At 34.0% G+C, this 19,837-nt stretch overlaps 3 protein-coding genes across 3 annotated transcripts in view; 1 reads left to right on the forward strand and 2 right to left on the reverse strand.

Moving 5' to 3' along the window:
* LOTGIDRAFT_207558 (hypothetical protein) overlaps positions 1-2,432 on the reverse strand; it is a gene marked incomplete at its 5' end in the record, with an annotated part of 6,098 nt that extends 3,666 nt beyond the window's left edge. Inside the window, 3 exons of the mRNA XM_009046946.1 lie at positions 701-809; positions 1,731-1,912; positions 2,324-2,432. Coding sequence (XP_009045194.1) covers positions 701-809; positions 1,731-1,912; positions 2,324-2,432 — 400 coding nt within the window. The remainder of the gene's footprint in view (positions 1-700; positions 810-1,730; positions 1,913-2,323) is intronic.
* A 3,479-nt stretch (positions 2,433-5,911) lies between these two features.
* Positions 5,912-7,338, reverse strand: LOTGIDRAFT_224100 (hypothetical protein). Its single transcript, XM_009046947.1, has one exon. It carries the CDS (start codon positions 7,215-7,217, stop codon positions 6,222-6,224), a length of 996 nt encoding a protein of 331 aa, XP_009045195.1. The 5' UTR covers positions 7,218-7,338; the 3' UTR covers positions 5,912-6,221.
* A 1,687-nt stretch (positions 7,339-9,025) lies between these two features.
* LOTGIDRAFT_136816 (hypothetical protein) overlaps positions 9,026-19,837 on the forward strand; it is a gene marked incomplete at both ends in the record, with an annotated part of 19,091 nt that continues 8,279 nt past the window's right edge. The window contains 11 exons of the mRNA XM_009046948.1: positions 9,026-9,246; positions 10,200-10,317; positions 11,286-11,421; positions 12,031-12,127; positions 13,009-13,186; positions 13,529-13,734; positions 15,145-15,302; positions 16,252-16,333; positions 16,949-17,056; positions 17,966-18,057; positions 18,809-18,891. Of these exons, the coding sequence (XP_009045196.1) occupies positions 9,026-9,246; positions 10,200-10,317; positions 11,286-11,421; positions 12,031-12,127; positions 13,009-13,186; positions 13,529-13,734; positions 15,145-15,302; positions 16,252-16,333; positions 16,949-17,056; positions 17,966-18,057; positions 18,809-18,891 (1,479 nt within the window). The remainder of the gene's footprint in view (positions 9,247-10,199; positions 10,318-11,285; positions 11,422-12,030; positions 12,128-13,008; positions 13,187-13,528; positions 13,735-15,144; positions 15,303-16,251; positions 16,334-16,948; positions 17,057-17,965; positions 18,058-18,808; positions 18,892-19,837) is intronic.

Below are 19,837 nucleotides of genomic sequence, written 5' to 3' on the forward strand. Positions count from 1 at the left end.
GTGTCTTCTTCTGCGATGACCTTTTCAATGGGCGCCACCTTCATACCTGCGAGGGAATGGTTGGGAGAGTTGAAATGGTTCCCAATAGGTTTATCCAGATGATGGGAGATGTCGAAACGATGGCCGTTAATTCTTTCTCTCAAAGAGTTTTTAGTTTCGCCTACGTATTGTAAATGACATTTGTCGCATGAAATTAGGTAAATGATATTTGTGCTGGTACAAGAAAGCTCACCGTTAATAGGGAATTGTTTACCGTTATGCTTATTAGAGAAAGAATTGGTTGTTAAAATATGCTCGCAGGTTCTACATCTTGTAGATCTGCACGGCCGTGATCCGAAAGATTGATTAGAGTTAGCTAAGGTAATTATTATAGTGTTCACAGCTCATCATGAGCCTTCAAATCAATGTGTGTCTAGAATTATCCTCGTTAGAAAGTTAAAAAAGAATACTCGTCTTTCTTGAGACTCTGACATATATATAGCAAAGACATATATATGAATTTTCATACATTTCTAGTACTGCAGACTATTTACATATATTCAAAACGCATATCAACTCAAAAAAATGGCAAGCTCTCCCTTTAAGATACTTTTAAACCATAATCTAGAAATTTTCTACCCCTTTCTTCATAATGCCAAGCTATTTCGAACGTTTTATAAGACGAAGTTCGTAATAGCTTGACATTGTGAAGTTGACCTACCCCATGTCAAACTGGAAACATAAACGGTATCAAACTTTAATTTCTGCTTCAGAAATTCAGCAGCTAATCTCAAGGTTCCAGTACCTCCCATACATTGAATACTCAAAACCTACAATAGTATCCTGTATTAAAAGAACTAAATATGTACCAGAATGGTAAAAATTCAACCAAATGAATTGACCAATATTATACCCTTATGCTTATGAGTTCGTCCAAGCATCCACTTTTGAGCTTCTGGTACAATAATTTCAAGTCTTAGAGGTTTATACTATCTCATTCATGGTAGGCCTACAGCTTGCCAATCCTGGTTATGTAGATAAAGATAGTATATAACGGGTCCTGATCGGCTTTAGTCCCCGAAGTCCTCACAATTGGTCGAAATCGTCAGTCATATTTTCTTAACCTGTCGTCGTCGAGTTCTTTTCAACTAGTTAAAAACCCTTATGCAAGTAATTGTATAATAAAACATGGTGCTCACTACTTATTTTTAGCTTGGCTTTCTGCAGAAAGTTAAGTTTAAGGGTACAAACGGGAAGGTGCACTTTATTGATTTAGAATCAACAATCAAGCTTTTATCATGCATAGAATATGCAGTATTAGACTAATAGTGCCATTTGCTTCATAAATTAAATGCATATCTTTGGAAGTTCCTTTATGTTGCAAAAGTCAGCCACAATCTACTGGAGTTAGTCATAATTTCATTTGTGATTCGACTTTCGGGTCTAGTCGGCTTCAAGACTTTTTTCTTAATTGAACCATGCATCATACGTTTTGGCCTGTCGTGTAGGCTATGCAGCGTTATTGATCAGTGGTCAGATTCAGATTGGGAGGGCTTCGACTGCTTAAATCCATCAATTTAGTGAAAATGTTGCTGTCTTTCACAAACAATATTGAGATGATAAGGATTTGATCAAAATCTGGGTGTACATTGACATTTGTTCAGTGTATATGCATTTGGGTATGAACTATTATTAGACAAGCCAATAATTGGCCAAATTATTGTCGTCCAATTTCAAAACATGCTATTTACCCGATTTTCAGAAATAGCAGGACTGTTGTCACCAAGTGCTAATCTTGCAGCAGCTTGTCTGAATGGGTGAAGGCCACAAATAGGTAGATACTCATGATTAATGTTTTCGTCAGCTACAACTCTTTTCTCGGCTTCTCTTACTACTGGTAAAACCCATGGTTTTCCATCATCAGTCCTGTAGGCTGAAAACATGCAGAAGACCGAGGTTCACGAAGATGAAGTTAACGCTATCAACAACACTGTAGATTTTCTGTAAAGGGATTGTAAAGAGGTTTTCTAAGTTATTAATGTGTATCGGGGATACTGATAGCATAATTATGGCCTATGTGGTTCAATCGGGAAGGGCCTTATGCATTATATTTGATCAAACACTTTGTCTTTTTTTTGTGTTATTGCAGGAACCGAAATACTTACATAAATATTAGAAAACCTCTTTACAATCTTAACAGTAAAAATGGACTTTGATCATCTTTGACCATCTAAGTTACCCATAAGCACGTATATCGATAACAATCCCTTGTCATATTTCTATTATGGTTTACATATTACTCAGTATATTGCAAAATTGTACTTTTCATTACGCACGTACTTACCTCCAAGGCCAAGGTTGATTTTACACGTCGAATTATCTTCATCAAATTTTCTATTTAAGTCGAACACCTCTATTACAGGTGCAAATCCCAAGTGTACAAACACTGACATAATTATAACGTGTTCAAGGTAAACGGCCCTCGAAATTATATTATCTGTATCAATTGACAAACGAACGTCATAGATATAAATATAACATGTAGTGAAACAGATTCAACGTTATTTTCTAAAATGATTATATAGTCTCTCGTGATATCTTTAAATCATACGTACGTCTTCACTTATATGACCTGGTTTTTCGTCGCGTTAGTTAAATTTAACCACTGAATAGATCTAGCTTACATAGAACAAATTTGTCTTTGTTAAAACCATAATTGTAAGAAATATGGCAAGGAATTGTTATCCATATATGGGTAACTTAGATGATCAAAGTTTAGACCAGAGGGAGAAGGGGGAGAGAGGGGGCAAAATCTGAGTTAACTTTTCTAGAGGCATTTTTCCTCAGGAATCCGAATCTGGGAGGTAAAGTGCCGGGTCAGGGGGCGTTTGAGTTATTCAAGGTCAAAGGCCACGAAAGGTCAAATAACGCAAAAAAACGTTAAAATTTCATTGATATCAACTAGAAATTGACAATAGTTGGGTTCAATTGCAGCCTTATTATTTATCTTTTGATCAGCTTAAATCAAAATTTATGACAACAAATTCAAAGTTTCAAAACATTTTCAGGAGAATGATCCACTAAATCTAGAAATACAAGGCAACTCTCGGTGGTTTTTATAATTTTAAGAAACTAGCATCATTGGCATGATTTATTAGTCTACCTCTCGAATATTTTGAAATTCTACAAATTTTACTTCATTAAAGGGAGAGATGCGCCTTCAATTCCATGTGTGTCCAATTCAATTCTGCGTTTGAATGCCAAAATGATGACTCGTCATTTTAAGATTATACTCTGTGATATGTAGAAAAGACATATATAGATAAAGTGAGTAGTTTCCTAGTTTGAAGTATTTTTGAAGGAAATATGACATTATCGTACATTGCTAGTACTTCTGAAGACTATTTACATATTTTCGATACAAAAATCAACCCTCTAAAATGGCACATCTGTCCCTTTAACCCAAACTGGAGGTATAAATCTAGAAATGCTGAGACACTTTATACTATTACCATAGGATTGGAGATATTTAAACTTTAAACTACAAATAGGGTGTTTTTTAACTGGTCGGATTATATTTATTACGTTGTTCATTTTTAGGGTTGATAAAAACATTCCAGGAACCTAAATTATTGGATCGTCAACATACATTTGTAAGAAGTGTCTGGAAGACCTGGCTAGTTCCAATTTGGCGGGTAGCTGCAACGCCATCAAATGTGTAACAAAATCAGCAAAATTCCTGATGGCGGGGTGAGAAAGTTTTCAACAAATTTTTATCTATCTGCTCCATCAACGATTGGCGGCTGTCTGATTAGCCTATTATATCTCTACCACCCCCAACCCCCCCAAAGGTTTCATGAAAATTTTGGAACTATCTCTGCCATAGAAGTAAATTCAAATCGCACGTCCTAAAATCGAGATATAGCTAGGTTTAGAATTTCTATGAAATATCTAAAACAATAGGGCGAAAATTTGAAAGGGGTGTTCCTCCTGGAGTCATTGAGTTATTGCCCTTGACTGAACATTGAGTTTTGGTTGCTTTTGTAAGTTTATTTGTAAGTTGAGAAATAAATTTCTGCTTTGGATGTTCTTACCTTAGGACAAAATTATTCAAAATCAAGGATGACCTATGGCAATACACGATCGTTAACAGAAAATTCAACAAACTAAACCTTGACCGACATGTTATCAATGTGAAAATAGGTTAAAAAGACCTGAGTAACTGTAAAGGTTGAAGCCTTTGAGGTTAAAGGGGCATTCTGTTGTTTTCGTAGGTCGTTTTTTTTAGTTTTTAAGTTAATCCATACTATTACAGATAATAACATTAGTATAATTATGTCATTATCGCAAGTGGTACGAAAAATGCTGACTTGGCGCAATTATACATTTTTTTAACAATATCCGTCCGTAATTGCTAAAAAATACGGCTCAATTTCTGCTACCAAGATACCATTACTTTTCAGAATTCAAATCTGACGAAGTTCTCTAACGAAAATAGCAGAAAGAAATAGGTTTCCCATTATCGGGGGTTGGTTTGGATCTGGAATATATGAAATTAGTATTCTTTAGCAGGCCTACTACAAATATACGAAAATTCTTTTAAACTAGGTATTTCTCTTTCTATTTCTGTATGTATTTTTATACGCCCACATGAAATGGGGGAGCGCATATTGCCGTTACCCATGTCCGTCCTTCCGTCGGTCGGTCCGTCAACAATTGCTCGTAAACACTCTACAAGACGCAATTCTTGACGGATTTTGACAAAACTTGGCATGAGTGTTTGTTATCGCCCAAGGATAAACCCTATTGAAAATCAAAAGAATCGAAAAATATTTAGTATGAGTTATTGCTCTTGTTCTTGAAAACGCCTTCAATTTTCAGATCGCAAATACAATTCTTGACGGAAACTTGTGAGTGTTCGTAATCACCCAAGGATGAACCCTATTGAAAATCAGAAGACTCGACAAATATTTAGTATGAGTTATTGCCATTGTCCTTGAAAACTCGTTCAATTTATGGCTTGTAAACATTCTAGAAGGTTCAATTCTTGACAGATTTTGACGAAACTTGGCAGAGTGTTTGTAATCAAAAGAAGTGTATGACTGAAGGTTGAATATTTCATACTGGTGATTGTTACTGTACTGCTAAATATTTTTATTCAAAATCAAAGCTGCCAGTGGACGTATATTACTTTGCCTGGCAAGCTATCTTCCATATAAGGCAGAGTCTCAAGAAAAAACGAGTCGTCCTTTTACCTTTCAAACGCGGATAGTTCCAGACAGACATGGATTTGAAGGCTAAAATTTGGACAGTGAGCTGTGAACACCATTGGTGATGAGATGGGCTGAGCTAAGCTAAACAATTCCCGTTCCTGAGACTATGTACGATTGGTCAAACGGATGGTGAATCTGTCCCTTTATAAGTGAAAGTTAATATCCTCTAGGATATGGAAGTCTAAATTGTAGCTGTATGTTTTTGTTGCGTTGTATAAAGAGAACTTGACATAAGATAGTTAATCGTGATATGAACAAATATGAAATGAATGGAGTGTAATGTCCTAATTTTCTTCACCATGTCGACTCCAACTGTTAGGGATCTTTAACGTACACAGCATGTAGCACACGGGGCTTCGGTTTATTGTCACATCTGTATGACTAAACGCTTTTTCCATGTCAGCCCCTCTTACCTGCATCACTGAAAATCCAAAGACATTATCTCGGCCTATGCTTGATTTGGGATTTGAACCCTGGACCTTTGCCACAACAACTTCCGCGATATAGACAATTGAAACTGTTACTGTTCTCATGTTCTCACAGTATTCATTCATGTTGCAAGTAATAACTGTAACCTACTGTTACCAAAAGCTGACCCAGCTTCTGTTGTGAAATGAAGGCAATCACAGTGTGGAATGATTCATAAAAGGAATAAGAATAATATATTCAAATATATTAATTTCACTCAAAATAAACATAAAAATTAATCAGCAAATATAACAGTGAACAGATGTTCAACAACCAACCATTTTTATTTGTAATTAAACTTATTCTTTTAATTAACAGACATTTTGAAAGAGGGTAAACTCCAAGTTCAAAAGGCTTGTATAATTTGAATAAATTAAAAGTGCAACATCACTTCCATGTGAAATAACTTATTTATAGGAATAACAACTAGTTGGATCAACTTTTGCTTGTTTATTGTTCTGGAGTTTTTATTTCTGATCCATTACATCACTGTCTCTCACTTCACTTTAGCATACCATCCATTTCTGGAATCACTTTAAACAAATCAGCAACAAGTCCATAATCAGCTACTTGGAAGATTGGAGCTTCTGGATCTTTATTGATCGCCACAATAACTTTACTGTCCTTCATTCCAGCTAAATGTTGAATAGCTCCAGAAATTCCCACAGCAATGTATAACTCAGGAGCAACAATTTTTCCTGTTTGACCAACTTGCAAATCATTTGGAACATAACCTGCATCAACAGCTGCTCTTGAAGCACCAACTGCTGCATTCATTTTATCAGCAAGATCATACAACATTTTAAAATTTTCCCCATTTTTCATTCCTCTTCCACCAGAAATAACTGTCTTAGCACTAGTTAATTCTGGACGATCACTCTTGGACAATTCTTGTGAAATAAATTTGGAAAGGTCATTACTAATTCCATCAACTGGAGCTTTGTCTGTTGCTGCCGAACCTCCTGTTTCTTCTGCTGGAGGGAAAGCTGTTCCTCTGACTGTCACCAGCTTGATATCATCATTTGACTTCACAGTTTGAACAGCATTTCCAGCATAAATGGTTCTTACAAATGTGTCCTCTGATTCCACACCAATGATATCAGAGATAGGTGATACGTCCATCTTAGCAGCCACTCTGGGTATCAAATTTTTACCAAAAGCTGTAGCACCAGCTAGAATATGTGAGTATTTGAACTGGTTCTGGGTCGCAATTAAAAGTGGTGCAAGGGCTTCAGGTAGGAACCCCTTAAAAGCATCACTATCCGCCAGAAGAACCTTATTAACACCTTTAATCTTGCTGACTTCTTCTGCAACCTTAGCACATTGGCTGCCTGCTACAAGGCAAGATATCTCACCACCCAATTTCGATGCTGCAGACACGGTATTTAAAGTAATAGGGGTGACTTTCTCGTTGTTATGTTCCACGATTACCAAAGTGCTTTTACACCTCTTTAAAAGGGTGCAAAATCTATTCCGTGACAATTTGGAAGCTAACATCTTGATTGTAGTAACGATTTCAGGGTTCTGGATATAACAAGTTGTTGTCAACCTTGAAAAGCTGTAGATAACAACAACTTTCTCGTTACAAAACTCCTTTTACATAAATTCGGAAACCTTTAGACCGGAAGTAAGTATGGGAGTTATCTGTCCTTGATATTGTTGCACTTTTATGTAGTCCGAAAGTCTTTTTGTACTTGGGCTTTAGATGCTCGCCTCCAATTTATGTTCAGTCGGAAACTAGATCTAAAAGAAGATTATTTTAATGAACAAATGAACATGAATGATTTTGACAGTGAAGATATTCAAACTATTCTTATTAAAACATTTACTTTATGATTTAAGATTGCACTTCAACAGAATTCATAAAGTAAGGGAGAGAACTAAAATTTAGTCAAAATCGAAGAATTTCTGATTTCTCAGGTGATGCAGTCAACAAAAGTAGTTTGTTTTATAATTTACACAATAGGCAATTGAAAACAGATCTTTAGAGAAAATAAATATGCTTTGAAATTTTTTAAGCAGGCTAGCCTAGACCAAGACCACAAAGTTATGATAGGCCTACAGATACTACAATGTTACTCTGTTCTGTGGCCCTTGCTTGAATGCGTAGATCATGGCCATGTGTAGTCCGAAACTCACTCACTTTCTAACCCCTGATTCTGATAGATTTTTTCAAGCCACATTTATTGTCTACATTGATAAATGACATGAAAGTACCAGTCTTTTCATTGGTTTAAAGAGTAGGTAGGCCTGCATCACTTTCCTTTGGGCCTATGGAACATAATTATTTGCTGCACCATTATGCACCAGCAGAGGTAGACAAATCTCAGTTAAATTAACTGCACAATTATGAACGAGCTGTAAATAGTCTCATTTAAGTGTGTTGTTAATTGATATGGAAAATTGGAAAACTCACCAAGCTTTGTTATAGAATCACTGTTTTGATTGGGTGGAAATTTAGCATTTGACCAATCAAATCTGGTTTTGTTTGTTTATGCATTTCTGAAGATTTGGCCAACAGTTAACAAAAATTAAAAAATGGCATGCATTTAAATTTCACTTACATGAGATTTTGCAACCTCAGGGATACAATATAGCTGTAGGAGACATATTACTCTACAATTAGGCGTTTATTTTACTCAAATCCGTACAGTAGTTTTCTAACAGCTTGCAAGTTTTGGCTTTAAAAATTAACGGCTTGATTTTTTTAGTTAAAACTTCCAGATACATTATGGTATACATTTCAATAGATTTTGGTTTAGAGTTTTAACAAATTTGAGCCAAAAAAAAAATGTTTGACCTACAAAGTAGCGGAATCTTCCTTTAAATATGTACGATATTCTTCCTGGGGCTTTTAAGGAAAATAGTCAGTGAAACCAACTCACTTTCATTTCAGTATAATAGCTGTTTAAATAGATAATGATACAATAATAAAATATTCTCAATGTTAACATAGTGCTCAATACATCATATGTAGAGCGAAATATTCTGAGTAACAACCTGATTCATGCAGCACCGTTGTTAGGGTGGGGTCTGTGGGGTCTGGGGCCAGCAGGTGAGAATTAAGTCCCAGCAAAACCTCCTGCAGTTCAGCAGAGATTGATTCATTAACAGTGTCTTTCGGCGCCTTAAAATTGTCAGAAATAAGTTCTTTGGGCATTTAGTTCTTCAAATTTCCTGAGTATAAAATCTCAGCCCCAGCACCAATTCATTCCTGGCGACTGGGCTAGATTCATGTTCTGTTTTAATATTTCAAAATAGATAGTGAAATGTTTTTGTTCCTTATCATTTCAAAAATATTTCAGATGGCTAAAGGAGAAGCAGCAGATGAATTATTACCTTTATGGAGGGTAGAAGAGGTGATATCAGAAACTTTAGGTATAGATGTTGGTGTTGCTGATAATGTTATCAATTTATTAGAAGATGGAGCCACCATTCCTTTCATAGCCAGATATAGGAAAGAACAGACCAAAGATCTGGAAGTTGAGAAGTTAAGAGAAATTGACAAATTAGTCAAAGATCTAACGTAAGTGAAGAAAAGAATAGAAGATAACTGTGTACGAGCGTGCGCCGTGTTTTGACCAATCATACTTTAGTCTCAGAAACAGGAATATTTTGGCTAAGTCAATAGGTAATAGTGTTCACAGCTCACCATCGAAATATGAGGCTTCAAATTCATGTGTGTCCAGAATTATCTGCGTTTGAAAGACATTTATGCTCCTGTGGAACAGCACTACTCTCTGATTACAATGTTTTCTGAATTGAATTTTGACAATCATTTTCATATGAATTGAAATATCAATTACAAAATACTACTGAGAGTTTTCGATTGTCTTTTGGTCGAAGAAAATGTTAAACATTGAAAAAAAAAAAATATTAATTGTGAAAATGATTTTACAGAGGGGAATTTCAGACTGAAAAGTAGGCTATTTTCATGTGAACTGTCTTGGAGGAAAGTGACTGTTTATTTCTAATGTAAAATCACTGAACCTTATATTTCTATAGACCCAAAAACATTCTAACACAAATGGTATATGATTGAAATTTTATTTTGAATATTTTTGAAATGAGAGAAAAAATTCAATTCAGAGCTCAATGTAGTCAGACAGTCGGATCCCAACTCCCAAGGGTTAAAGCAGTGGTTCCCAACCTCGCTGTCACACCCCTGGACCTTTCACACCCCCAAAAATTTGTTTCATCCACATTTGCAGCATGTGATGATGTGAGCTGCTCTCTGCATTCAACATAAATTCCTCTCCTTCACCAGTTGGCCACACCCCTGACACCTTAGTCCCACACCCCAGGTTGGGAACAGGGGGGGTTAAAGGGATACTGTTCTGCTTTGTGAGGAGTCAGCTGCTGAAAGTTTAAGATGTAAATGGTTATTAGCTGCACCAATTGTAGCAAGAATGTCAGAAAATCAAGATAAGATAGCTTTTCTTATAATTCATAATGAACATTTTGTATATTTACCTTCAGTGTAGTTAGAGGAAAGATAAACACTGTTCATGGATCAATCAGTAAATTAGGGAAGATGACAAGTGGATTGGCTGAGTCGCTACAAAATGCACAAAGTTTGGATGAAATTGAAATTTTGGTTGGTACTTTACCTTGTTTTATTATTTCGTAAATTTTATGTTTTGAATTATTTACTGTAGAAAATATGAAAATTAGCTACATATTTATTCAAAGATGGGTTTCCTTATTTTTTTAGTGTCAAATTAAGCAAATTAATTGGTGTTTCTAATGAATTATCATGTATTCTGAATCATATCATTATGTTCTTATTGCATACAATTAAGATCAATCATAAATGTACATGTATGTACTTTTGACCTTTCTTGATCGGTCACTCATTGGAATTCTGCTGGTAATTCTCTTCTAATTTAGCTTATTATGAATTATTTATGGACATCTGAAACAAACCGGTATTTTTCTAAGTCATTTTTCTAAGTCATTAGAACCCCCCTACTTTCTATTCATATAAGAATTAGCATTTTCGTCTTCATAAATGAAAAGAAGGGAACCCATCTTTAATGAGCATGATTTAGAATGAAGTTTCAAGTAAAACGTTTTTGAACTTGATGGATTTAGTGATTATCAGATTGTTTGCTATGCTGCAAAATAAGTAGGATTTATAACTGCCAATGCATTAAAGGTTGCCTGTATACTTTTAATACATTTATGTCGATTGGACTTCCTACTGCTAATTTGCATTATAACGAATGCTTCAGTTTTAAATAAAGAGGGCTTGTTAACATCATCTCAAAAACAGATGTTTTGATGAAGAAAAATCATGCACAATTTTGAAATGAATAGGATAATCACAGTCAAATTAAATTTAGACCCATCTTTTGTTCTTTGTTTTTTTATTAGCTTTTATTTTTATATAGCCACTTCAGTTAGGGTCTAACGGCAGCCCTTTTGAAAGCTAATAAAGAAGTAAATAAAAAAGTTTGGTTTAATAGTCATTAGACTGGGATAATCTTAATAGAAGATTCAACAGGTTAAGGCCTGAGTTTGTTTTAGTTTTGTGTTAGCTTACTAATTTACTTTATTTTTCAGTATGCCCCTTTCAAGCCAGGACATAAGGGAACATTGGCTGAGCGTGCTAAAAAATTAGGTCTTGAACCCACAGCATTAATGATTTTAGATGGAAAACAGTTCAATCTACAGAAACTAGTCAATAAACAGGAAAAGGGTAGGGATTGTCTTTTCATTTTAGCTGACTCTTTGCCATCTTACAATGGTCAAGGTATTATGCACAGTTCATTTGTCTTATACCTAGACTACAATAGCCACTGTTCTTGTATCACAGAAGTGATCTGATTGGATTGTATGCTAGTTGATACAACCAATCAAAGCCCTCATCAGAAATACTATAAATAATGTTTACAGCCTCTCCCGGCATAGGTCGCGATGATTCCTTCTGATTTTTCAACCCGGTTTCCCTCTGTCAATGATGCAGGTAAGAGGGGCTGACATGGAAAAAGTGTCGTTCGGATGGGACAATACATAGAGGCCCCATGTGCTACAGACTGGAAATCGAAAAAGAGCTGCCTGGCAAAATTGTCCCTTACATGGCGTTGCCCGTCTTCATTAGACTACCTGGTGCAGAAAAGTAGGATTTCATTTTCATTTTTTCGATAAAAGACTACCTTCGATTGATGAAGAAAAATACAGTCATGTGTGGCAATCTGTATAAATTAAGAACAGCCTAACTTACATGTTTGTAATTGAAAAAGAGGCTATTTGTGATTTTTGAAAAGGAGATAAGGGGAAATTGATGTGTTTTTCTTCTTGATTTTAGAGCTAAATACCATAGATAATGTAGAGAAAGGTATAATACATATCATAGCTGATATTATATCTAAAGATAAGAAATCTTTTGATCAACTCAGAAAAATGTAAGTAGGCCTTCCTAAAACTTTTTGAATATTAAAATAGAACCTGAAACATGTTGTCACTCATACATAGTTTAGCCTGCGTCCCTATACTCATACATCAATTGCAGAGCGATATTATAGAAATACAGAAACAGAACCTGAAACATGTTCATACACATGGTTTCACGCTGTGAGATCATTTGACAATTGAAATGTATCCCTATATACATACAGTATACCTTCAATAAAATAATTAAACTAGCAAATTGCTGACTTTCTCTCCTAAGAGACCACCTTCATTAAGAGACTGCTTTTGACTCTTCCCTTGAGTGGTCTCTTAATGCAGGTTTTACTGTACATCCATTGCAGAACGATATCATAGAGATATTAAAACAGAAAATTGAGTTGAAAGTTCAATAATATGACTGAAACTGAAAAATTGAATTTCAATGGTTGTCTTAGTCAGATAAATCCTCATATTAATATTCCTATCTTATATTTATCTATGATCTAGGATTCTATCTGAACTCTTGTTATTTTGAAGCTGTCCTGTATATGAATATAACATAATATTCTGTCCCAGAAATCTCGATTTAAAAAAAAATATATATCAAAGCAAAAAACTGTTACAATGCATCTGCACTATGGGAATATTTGACCCAATCTGGAAAATGGATCAAGATTTTAAAAAGCCATATCATGCAAAATTGTTCAGTTTTCAGATTGCTTAATTTTATTACCAAAATAACCTTTACATATTTATTGAGATATACTTAATGCATCATTTCATTAACAAATTTTCAAAATTTTTTCCCTCCCAAACAAAAATTCTGCAGGCGCCCTAGAGTCTAGGGCCTAGACTGTTATATTTTGTATTTAACTTGTTTCAGTTGTAATAGTAGTAATGTTATGCTACATTCTAAGGAAACTAAACAATCAACTGGTAAGAAGAATGATGGTAAGAAATCTGATGAAAAAAAAGTGAAAGTAGAAAAAGGAGTTATGAAGAAAGAAGATAGTTATAAATTTGAACAATATTTTGATTATAAAATACCAGTTAGATATATCAAACCACATCAAGTAAGAATTGTCAAAATATATAGCAACATTTTTTTCAATGAATTGATGAATATCAACTTGGTGTGAATTAATGAGGTCTCGGTCATGTTTGAATTATCAAATATCAGATTGGAGGTTTTTTTTATCCATTAATATTGACAAAATTGTTATTTTTTTAGTAGCCAAATTGCTTTTGATATATTAATAATCTTTCAAAAAATAAGATTTTTGTTACTTCATGTATTTGTTTTATTTACTTGAATCGATATTAAGCTGTATAAAACTTTTCCAACAGCAGTCAGTTGGTGTAGATTACCTGGCCTGGCAAGCTATTCTTGTTGTTATTTTGTGATATAATTTCAGATATTAGCTATAAATAGAGGTGAAAGTAAGAAATTCCTAACAGTGAAAATAGAAATACCAGATAATATTAAATATAGTTTTATTAGATATTGTCAGAATATTTGGTCTAGACATATTAATAATAAAGACTGTAGAGATATTATAGAGAAAAGTATCAATGATGCTTATGATAGATTGATATTACCTCATGCTTGTAGAAATATCAGGTAATTTATTATTTCATCACTTTTTATACTCCCAATTGGGAATGTGGACATATATTGCCGTCGCCCCTGTCCGTCGGTCCTTCGGTCCGTCCGTTCACATTTCTTGTATAGAGGCTACAGTTTTTATCTGATCTGGATGAAACTTGGTATGCATGTATGTATTGATGAGATCTTGGTCAAGATGACTGGTTTTGGAGTTATTGCCCTTGATTTAGTAAAAACGTGTCAAATTTTGCTTGTAGGCTCAATAGACTACAGTTTTTATCTGATCTTGATGAAACTTTATATGCATGTTGATAGGATCTCAGCCAAGTTCAAAATTGGTAATAATTGAATGAATGGTTTTCTAGTTATTGCCCTTGACCTAGAAAAAACGCGTCAGATTTGCCTTGTAGGCGCCATAGAAGCTACAGTAATCGGAGTTATTGCCCTTGTGTGTACAGCAATGAGACATTGTTCATGTTTGAATAATGTTTGAATTTGATGAACTGTTTCAGGTTTTTTGCCTTGACTTATAGAAAACTTTAAGATTATTTGAAAATTTACTATTAAGCCACTAAAGATTTTGTTATTATTCTGACAGCTGGTATTGTGCATATGTTACTTTGCCTGGCAAGCTATCTTTTCATACTGTGCAATATCGAGTACTATTTCTACAATGAAAATATTTTGATACGCCTACATGACATGGGGGGCGTATATTGCCATCAACGACGTCCGTCCGTTCACCCACAATTGCTTGTAAACACTCAATAAGACGCAATTCTTGACGGATTTTGACAAAACTTGGTTTGAGTGCTCGTAATCACCCAAGGATAAACCCTATTGAAAACCAGAAGAATCGAAAAATATTTATTATTAGTTATTGCCCGGGTTCTTAAAAACACATTCAAGTTTAGGTCTGTTAACACTCTGGAAAGCTCAATTCTTGTGATTGTTACTTTACTGCCAATATTTTTATTTAAAATCAAAGCTGCCAGTGGGTGTATATTACCTTGCCTGGCAATCTATCTTTTATTGTAGTAATGAATTTATACTTTTACATAAAATATCTGCATTAGAATTTTCATCATGACAATGGCCAAATTTGTCATCATGTTTGGTATCTACGAAACTGAAACAGTTGGAGTCTAAGGATAAGTTATAGACACAAGTATAGTTCTGAATTTGGCAGAAAATTTTCTCCAAAAATATACAATTTGATTTGATTCGCAGATCATCGTGATCAATTTTGACTTATCATAAAAAGTATTGGATTGCAAAAACGCTTCATTTTGATAGCACTTAAATTTAACCCTGATATACTTGAACATTCAATTTCTTTCTGAATGTAAAGTAGATAAAATATTTTGATAATCAGGTAGATTATGATCACAATTTTTGATAAAAATATCTTTAATTTCTCTTCAGATCAGATTTATCAAAGAAAGCCGAAGAAGCGTCTATTAAAGTTTTTGCAGATAATTTAAAAAGTTTATTATTACAACCACCTATAAAGGGAAAAGTTGTGTTGGGTGTAGATCCAGGATTTAAAAATGGTTGTAAATCAGCTGTTATATCTCCTACTGGTATGTTCTTCTAACTACAGCATTGAAGGCGTTTTTGTGGGCTGATTCGATTTGATAGATTAGCTATTTTGTGCATTTGTGAGCCAGGAAGTTTAGTTTATCAATACATTTGTGAGAAAGTTTACCTATAATAATAATAATCAAAATAGATGACTTCTTTTTTTTCAGCGGTGGCAGCCATATTGCCTAATCGCCAATATCAAATTTCGCATTTGTAGACCACTGCTTATCTTATCGTACTAGCAAATTAAAACCAAATCAAATCAGCCGGCAAAAACGCCTCGAGCTAGTTCATTTGATATCAAGGTATGACTTTTCAGTCATTATGAATCTTCTAAAAGTCAGCCCAGTGTTGGTCTTTCACCTCTTATCACCTATACCTAGAAGTGAATGGCTATATGAATATCTTCTTGAATACACTTTGAACTGTGTAAACGTCAACATTTCGCTCTAATGCTGGGTTGAAATACTGTCTTTTAATAATTAAGAAATAACTCAGATGGTAGCAAGTTGGATTGTCATCTGCTAGGTGATTAGATGCCATTAGGTCAAATCATCCCCATAGCAAGAAAGCGTAGGCTTTCATCCTCTCATGTACTTAGTACTAGGATATATCGTTATAGTCATGTGATTATTTGTTTAATTCAATTTAAAGATGGGTTCCCTTATTTTCATTCATAAAACTGAAATTGCTAATACTTACATGAATATAAAGTAGATGTGTTCTAATGATTTGGAAAAATACCAGTTTGTCTCACATGTCCATAATTAATTCAAGAAAGGTCAAAAAACTTTTTTTTTTGTTTATCCAGACTGTTGTACATAAAATACATGATCATTTTTTTGAAACCAATTAATCAAATAAGGATCAAATTCAAATAAGGAAACCCAACTTTAAGCTATTTTTATAGTTTCTGCCTTTTCAGAAACAGTAACATTTATTTATTAGGTCAAGTTTTAGATACAATGGTGTTTTATTTACATGATTTTAAATCTAAAAAATTTGTAGAGGAGGTGGTTTCAAAATACAAGTAAGTAGTTTTTTTTATTGAACAGTATCTATGTATAGTTTTAAGTGATAGTGTCGTCTTTTTCCATTGAGCATAGGTTGAGATAATACCTTTAGATTTTTTAACCTGGTTTCCCCCTGTCAGTGATGCAGGTAGAGGACCTGACATGGAAAAAGCGTCTAGTCGGGACAATAAACCAAGGCCTTTTGTGCTTCAGTCTGTGCACGTTAAAGATCTCTGGATAATTGGAAATTGAAAAAGAGCAGGCTAATGTCAAAATTTCCCTCACTGCACCCATCTTTATTAACCCACAAGGTGCAGAAAACTCTATTCATCTCATTTTCGTTTTTATACTTGAGACAGCAGTATAGAAAGGAGGTTATTTGCCTTTAATATCAAGCTTGTGAGATCGTGGTGGATATCAGATCATACCCAAGAGAATTTACTAGGTTCCATACCTTTCATGCAAGAATTAAGTTTTTTTTTTTACCTGTGTTGGCTGAATCAATTACATTTTTTTCCCAAAAAAATTTCAATAAGCAAAAGGGTTTATTTACAATTTATGCAATGAAGCACGGTTTACAGTAATTATTAACAATTATGAAGAAATTAACCTGTGAAACTGTTTTTATTTAGATGTGAAGTGATAGCTATTGGAAATGGTACAGCTTGTCGTGAGACTGAAAAATTCATCAGTACCTTAATACAAACTAAAGTATTCAGACCATTAGATGTTTATTATACGTAAGTTTTAACATTAAAATACATAGATAGACAATTGCATTGAAGATGTTGAATTTAATTTAGGCCATTTTGACATAATGAAATTAACAATTCAGCCTAAATATAAATAATTTGATATTAATGCTGTTAAAATGGTGAGTTTCAAAGTTAAAAACAGGAATTCAATTCTTTTTTCATAATGAAAGTGAAAGTAAAGTCTAATGGATGTTATTATAAACATTGTGTATGGTGGGCTTCAAATACACATTATCAGGAGTAAATAGACCAAATTATCATCTTAATTGGGGGATTAATTAATCAGGCAATGATAATATTATTACTTGATGATGTTAATGCATTAATGCATGTTATCAGTTATCAATATGCAGGCTTTGATTGATTTATGGTGGAGAATTTGAAAATTTGGTTATTGGTAGAATCAGACGGTCGGTGGACACCATGCAAAAGCTGTTGAAACCATCGATAGAATGCACATGTATTCAATTGTAATGAATCTCTTCTTCCAGCATTGAATACTATAAAATAGTGTTTGTTTCTTTTATGAAATACAGAAAAGTAGGACGTAAAACTCCATTCATTTCATTTTTATATACGCCCACGTGAAATATATTGTTGTCACTCATGTCTGTCTGTCCGTCCATTAGTTTGAGTTATTGCCCTTGTTCCTAAAAATGCGTTCAAGTTTTAGCCTGAAATTACTCTAGAAGGCCCAATCTTGGTAATATTTCAGGCCAAATACTTTTATTCAAAATCAAAGCTGCCAGTGGGCGTATAATACCTTGTCTGACAAGCTATCTTATTCAATAAATTTTGGTTTATTGGCAGTATTATTGAGAGTATTCTTTGTTTTTTGAACCATTGAATAAGTATAAACTAGGTTATAAGCTGTTGAAATTATATTTATTACAGTATTGTAGATGAGAGTGGTGCTTCAATATATAGCTGTTCTAAAGTGGCTGAAAAAGAATTTCCTAAACTTGATCCAACACTTCGTGGAGCAGGTACATTATATACTCTATTGCAAAATATCAACATTATAATTGAATATAGATATATCAAATAGTATAGCATTGAGTGGACCCTAAAGAAAATGAAAAAAGGAAATTTTCAGTCAGTGGTGTTGCCGGCCTTCAGAGACTGTGGGTACAAATAGGGGCCAGGCTGACTCAATGTGGGGGACTGCTGAGGCTGAATTCAAATTTTGGCTACTCTGTGGTGGTGTCATAGACACAAGCCTCTCATAGAGTGTCATAGAGGGTTCTCTCAAGAAAAGTTTAGAAAAAATGAATTTATTTTGTGCATTCTGACCAATATTTTGGAGAAAAAAGGTAGACATTTAGATTTGTTGAAAATAAAGTGGGGGTACAATTGGGGGTGCAAACCACTATTCTAGGGGGGCAAATGCGCAACCACTGAATTCAGTGTTACACAGAGGTTTTTGTAAATTTTTTATGTGTATCCGAGACACTGATAGCATCAATTTGCACCATGCAAATTTTTAACAAGTTGTCTGTTGTTCCTACAATCCACTTAAAGTAAGTCTATGATGACGTCACTAATCGCCACAAAGGGCCTTGTGTGATGAAGTATATTTTGCGATTAGAACTCCCTTTACAATCCCTTTAATTTGTAGAAATATTGGGTTTCAACATAATATGCAGTCTTTATTCCATCAAGTGTATGGCTGATGAAGTTCATTTTAAGTGTTTTTTTTTTAAATTCTTGGTCAGGTTATCCTACTTTTATTTGTAGTGTCAATATCAAGAAGATTACAAGATCCATTAGCTGAATTAGTCAAAATAGAACCTAAACATATTGGTGTGGGAATGTACCAGGTAGGTGTTTGTATTAAATATTGAGATATATTAGCCCCACTCCTGTTCAGTGACATCTATTATAAGATTGTACGAACATCAGGCCGGTACTACAACAAAGTATGTTTTTGACACTATCAATGTAGTACTACAACAAATTAAGTGCTTGACACTATCAATGGAGTACTACAACAAAGTATGTGTTTGACACTATCAATGTAGTATTACAACAAAGTAAGTGTTTGACACTATCAATGTAGTACTACAACAAAGTAAGTATTTAACACTATCAATGTAGTACTACAACAAAGTAAGTGTTTGACTCTATCAATGTAGTACTACAGCAAAGTATGTGTTGGACACTATCAATGTAGTGCTACAGCAAAGTATGTGTTTGACACTATCAATATAGTACTACAACAAAGTAAGTGCTTGACACTACCAATGGAGTGCTACAACAAAGTATGTGTTTGACACTATCAATGTAGTATTACAACAAAGTAAGTGTTTGACACTATCAATGTAGTACTACAACAAAGTAAGTATTTAACACTATCAATGTAGTACAACAACAAAGTATGTGTTTGACACTATCAATGTAGTACTACAGCAAAGTATGTGTTTGACACTATCAATGTAGTACAACAACAAAGTATGTGTTTGACACTATTAATGTAGTACTACAACAAAGTATCTGTTTGACACTATCAATGTAGTACTTCAACTGAGTAAGCGTTTGACACCAACAACGATAGTGATAGTATTATGTGTTACTGTAGTACTACAACAAAGTAAGCGTTTGTATTATGTAGTATTAAGTGGAAATTGTCATAGAAAATAAATAACTGGAAATTGTCATAAAAATGTAAAATTATCATAGAAATTGTTATAGAAAATGTAATATATAACTGGAAATTGTCATAGAAAATATAATATATAACAGAAACTTGTCATAGAAAATATAATT

This window comes from Lottia gigantea (assembly GCF_000327385.1).
Source record: "Lottia gigantea unplaced genomic scaffold LOTGIsca_109, whole genome shotgun sequence".
Taxonomy (NCBI): domain Eukaryota; kingdom Metazoa; phylum Mollusca; class Gastropoda; family Lottiidae; genus Lottia; species Lottia gigantea.